The 5,381-nt window shown below is 37.1% G+C and overlaps 2 protein-coding genes across 2 annotated transcripts in view; both read right to left on the bottom strand.

Moving 5' to 3' along the window:
* Positions 1 to 1,114, bottom strand: part of LOC107740284 (protein MANBAL-like) — a 2,885-nt gene extending 1,771 nt beyond the window's left edge. The window contains exons 1-2 of the mRNA XM_016552664.1: positions 963 to 1,114; positions 639 to 801 (exon numbers count right to left, since the gene is read on the bottom strand). Of these exons, the coding sequence (XP_016408150.1) occupies positions 639 to 801; positions 963 to 970 (171 nt within the window). The 5' untranslated portion in view covers positions 971 to 1,114. The remainder of the gene's footprint in view (positions 1 to 638; positions 802 to 962) is intronic.
* Positions 1,115 to 4,706: 3,592 nt separating this feature from the next.
* Positions 4,707 to 5,381, bottom strand: part of LOC107740276 (synaptotagmin-2-like) — a 42,971-nt gene continuing 42,296 nt past the window's right edge. Inside the window, exon 9 of the mRNA XM_016552656.1 lies at positions 4,707 to 4,775. Coding sequence (XP_016408142.1) covers positions 4,707 to 4,775 — 69 coding nt within the window. The remainder of the gene's footprint in view (positions 4,776 to 5,381) is intronic.

The raw sequence follows: 5,381 nt of genomic DNA, 5'->3' as shown, positions 1-5,381 counted from the left end.
GATTTTCTCAATATTTTGATTTTTTTGCACCCTCAGATTCCAGATTTTCAAATAGTTGTATCTCGGCCAAATATTGTCCTATCATAACAAACCATACATCAATGGAAAGCTATTTATTCAGCTTTCAGATGATGTATAAGTATTGTTTTGTAAGTGCTGCTGAAGTGGAGATGATCTTTATGCACCAAGAGCTTGTAACACTCCAAAGAGAAAGGAAAAAATTAAATCGCATCATATGACCCCTTTAAGAGAAAACGGCTTTTAAAGATGTATTATTTTTTTAATCTACAGGCACAAATAGATAAAGTGTGAAGAAATAAACACTTCACATGTGTATTGAGGATGTTTTCTCTCCACTAGTCTGAAAGAAGACTTGTTATGGAAACCAAATAGCCCAAAATCTTAAAATTGACCAGAGCATAACAATCAAGGTTTTTGCCTGTAGTTGCTTGCTTAAAAGGCCTATGGTGCTATAACGTGTATGCCCCAAAAAGCCATCATTGCCATACCCTGATATAAAAACATCTTAAGATACCCAAATTCAAGAATAACTGTTTCAGAAAGACCTGATTCTATTTGGGGCCCTTTGACCGAAACAAGACATTACAGATATTTGTGACACTGTAAGTTATCCGCACCTGTTCGTGGCTCTTGGATGTAGGTATGATTATTGCTAAAATACAGATGAGCTGAAAAATGGCCCCTAGAAATAATCCATAACGCAGGAGGCTCTCGAAGAAAGTGGGTTCAGGAACCTCCGGAGGAGAAAGATCCAGATCCGCGGACATGCTGCGGAGCTGACTGAGGGAAAACAGCACAACATACACTCACATGACATTACTATAGCTCGTGCAGACAACTCAAAACAAGCTAAGCAGTGCAAAACCAACAGCAGTGTTTGATTACAGCGGGAGTGTTCAGTGCTAAAATACCATCACACACAAACAAAACAAACCCATTACCTGGACATATAAATCGTAGCCTTTTCTGTGTTGTGGAAAATTGATGATTACTAAAAAAGAAACGGCAGACTTTTTCCGTTTGTTGTCAGAGTTAGGATAGGGATAAACACATCCGGGTTAAGGCTAGAAGAGATACGTATGGCGCTACTGGGCATGCGCACATCAATACTGCTGTACGGGAGGAGAAATCGTACAAATTTAATAACCGGCAGAATGGGCAGATACGGTTGGCTTAAATAATACCTCTTATATTGTGATTATTATTCAATGTTTTATTTAAATTCAATAGTTTTCCTTTTACTTTAAGGTGTACTATTTCAGCGCGCCGCTAAAGTAGCTGGGCTTTGTCACGTGGTGTTACTTTTCTCAGCACAGAGCAGGACGGACCAATCACAGTGAATCAAAATTCACCGACTAAGTAACCGTTGTTTTTATCACAGAAAAATAATTACTATACATTTCATTGCATATTATATACTTACACTCATTATTATTATTATTATATATTTTAAATAATTCATACAGATTTCAGAGACAGATTTCCATTTGTGTAAGGCATCTCTTCATGAGAAATTAGCGAGAGCACACAAATGCGCTCAATGCGTGAAATAATCACTAGGTATCAAAAGCTACAAAAACAAAAACATGGCTACATATGACAAATATCTATGTTGTTTTGGTTAAAATATGTGACCGTGGACCACAAAATCAGCCAAAAGTAGCAGGGGTATATTTGTAGCAATAGCCAACAATACATTGAATGGGTCAAAATGATCGATTTGTTTGTTGTTGTTGCCAAAACTCATTGATTAGGGTGTTAAATAAAGATCATGTTCCATGAAGATATCTTGTAAATTTCCTACCGTAAATATAAGTATAAGTTTTTGATTAGTAATATGCATTGCTAAGAACTTCATTTGGACCACTTTAAAGGCGATTTTCTCAATATTTTGATTTTTTTGCACCCTCAGATTCCATATTTTCAAATAGCTCAGCCAAATATTGCTCTATACTAACAAACCATACATCAATGGAAAGCTTATTTATTCAGCTTTCAACTGATATATAAGTCTCAATTTTAAAAAATTGACCCTTACGACTGGTTTTGTGTTCCAGGGTCACATTGTATTCTTAAAAGAATCTTGGAGTACTAGAAAAATCCCACACATGAGTAATACTCATTCATGTTTAATTTCAAGGACTGACACATCACTCCAAACAAATAATATATTTAAAAGAACTTTATTTCCTATGATTAACTAATCGACAACTCATGGATAAATCTGCATGGATAAATTGGCATTGGTTTTCATCGAGGTTTTCACATCGGTTGTACAGGATGACAAGAAGCTACAAGAGCGGCCAGAGGAAAGGCTTTCTTTTTTCTTCATTGGCTGACGTGTTAGATCGCAGAAGGGAATTTCAAAGCATGCCAAAGCATCCACGAAAGGAATCGACAACACTGGAACCTCCACACTGGACGAACGCAAAAGGAAGGCATCAGTTCTTTGGGAGAGTCTTTAGATGGGATGGACGGGGAGTGTTAGGAGATGTTAGTAAGCTGAGATGTTGGCAGTATTGCATCGGGAAGGTCTTTGTGACTATATGGTCCGATATTAGAATGCAACGAATGGAAAACTGTCTTAACACAGAGAGGGAAGGGGGCCAGTCGACTGGCATCCACAGTGTCCCAGGGAAGACTGGGATTTTGTTGCTTGCTCTGCAGAGGAACACCAGAGCCCTGCAGTTTGATTCACGTCCACAGAAGAAACATTAAGACATTATTCTACATTGGTCCTACTGCAAAGTACAACACACAGAAGCAGACAAATATTCCTAAGCAGCTGTAGACAGTCCAAGGCTGTTCAACCGAGCAGAAAGTCATAGTAAAAGAAATGATTACATACAACTGACCGAACATTCAATGAAGGAATTAATTACCCATCCTGGCCTCTATGTATTTTGATTTAGGCAAACATTCAGCTGCCCCCGTCTAAAACATGGAAATAAAATACTTCAGCAGTGCCATCTGATCAGTAATTTTCCAAACATAGGAAAACGATAGATCATTATGTGAAAATATACAGCGTAGTTATTCAGAAAATCATACAGAAAATTAAATTGACAAATAAACAACTGATCTATTGGGCTGGTTGTCAATTGCACACATATTGCATAATAAAGTCATGCCATTGTACACTTGGATCACCATAATTATGATAATACATCTCTTAATAATTTATTTGCAAGCAATTATGTGAATATGCTGTTTATTATGTAATCTCAAATGACTTCAGTTGTCGTACTATAAACACGAGGGCATCACTTTCATATCCTTTCAGTTATTGTGAGGAACTTCAAAACCAAAACCGTCTTTGAACAGACAGTTGCTCTCCCATCGTTTTGGCTCCAATGCATGAAGGTTAATATGATTGATATCTGTTGAGGTGTTTGTTTTGTCTGAAAACGATGAGCTCTTGCGAGGGCCCATGCATATGGCTTCTATAGTTTCAGCAAGTGGTTTTACACACTGTACATTAAAAGGTGAATCTCACGAGACAACATTCAGGTCATATCAATCAAAATTTCGAATAGGATCAAATGAAGGACCATTACTACTTTTTGCATTATTATAAAAATTAAGCACATTTTTTACACTGACTTCTCATTAACCTAATGCAATGCAATGTGATAAAACACAATGCAATAAAATAAAATGGTCCAAAACATTTCTTAATGCAAAATACACTTTGAGTCTTCTGAATTTGTGGTGAAATGTAACCCGGATGTGTTTTTGAGAGATTCACCCTAACAAGACATTCCTGTAAATTCACAACCTGAACATTTTTATTTCTTATTTTCACATCAACAGGACAGAATAAACACAGAAACGTGACAAATACATGGACAAGAAAGGTAAACAAATGCAAATAAAATCAAACTGACACCACAAGCATGAGTCGAACACTCACGTTACACACAGCTCTTATTTCTCTGTTGCAAATTGAAAAGTATTTTGAAAAACCCTATATTAATATATTCTTAAATGTCTTATGCCCTTTCAGGGCAATTTCATAAAATGTGCATTCAGTGCATTTTCTTTCCTCTACATTTTATTATCAAAATGACAAATGCCACACGTACACAATATAATTATGCTCTATCTTTAAAACATGCTTCTATGTACATCAATTTATAGGTACATGCTGTAGAAACCATGATCAATGCATATATACACAAGCATCGTTGGGGATGAAGAGTGGAGCTGAACGCTTCGGATTGCTTTATTAGTATCGTTTACCACACGCACACTTACTATTCCATTCCAGTTAATACTCTGGCATCTCGGAGAGTGGAGTTTACTGAATGAGTTTGAGCTCCGAACAAAGGCGGCAGTGACGTCAACCAGGTATTCAAATGTATGTCAAACAGGCCGAGATCTCAATGCATATATACACAAGCATCGTTGGGGATGAAGAGTGGAGCTGAACGCTTCGGATTGCTTTATTAGTATCGTTTACCACACGCACACTTACTATTCCATTCCAGTTAATACTCTGGCATCTCGGAGAGTGGAGTTTACTGAATGAGTTTGAGCTCCAAACAAAGTGACGTCAACCAGGTATTCAAATGTATGTCAAACAGGCCGAGATCATGAAAACACGACAGCGAGTGTAAAATGTAGGTGCAAAAATGGTCTCGTTTATTGATTTGTACGATCCCACGATACATTCACAGCCAGCTTTAGTGCCTGTCAGGTTTGGCCAGATGGGATCTTCTATATGCGAGATACACGAACGTCTGGATTTGGCACTGTAACCGCAGCATTACAGTAAAAGAGATGTGTCTATACCTTTACACTGACTGTGTAAACCATGCTTGACTCGTGTTGAATGTTTATTGCAACATTTCATGAATTATTAGCCCATTTATCAATATAGTCCTATCTAACTGCACTATTACAAAACCATAGACCTGAATCCTCTTTCTTTTGGGCACAAATGCAAATGTGACATGTTTTTATGCGTCTAATTGACCTATCGACAATGTAAACAAATCTGCCCTACACCGGTTGCTTCTCCTGGGACGTTTAAGTGAACGTGATCATTGCTTTGTAATTGTGCAAATGTGTAGATATTTGCGACATAAACTCACTATTATTTGCACTTATGATTAGGCACAAAATTCCAGCTCACCAGTTTATCCGACAAACAACATCCTGAAACAAATTCCTTCCTGTTCATGGAATGAAATAAAAGCCTTTTGTAATATTTAGGCCTAATCCAGTTGAAAATGTAAAATGTAGGTGCAAAAATGGTCTCGTTTATTGATTTTTTTGTGCAGTTTCATTGTTGGTTTTTACTATTTTTGTATTTGCGTATTGTGTATTTGGCTGGCAAATTGGGCTGTGTAAAATAT

This window comes from Sinocyclocheilus rhinocerous, unplaced genomic scaffold, assembly GCF_001515625.1.
Source record: "Sinocyclocheilus rhinocerous isolate Xijiao unplaced genomic scaffold, SAMN03320098_v1.1 scaffold795, whole genome shotgun sequence".
Classification (NCBI taxonomy): domain Eukaryota; kingdom Metazoa; phylum Chordata; class Actinopteri; order Cypriniformes; family Cyprinidae; genus Sinocyclocheilus; species Sinocyclocheilus rhinocerous.
Note: the sequence above shows the minus strand (reverse complement) of the source record. Positions and strands in the feature narration are given on the sequence as shown.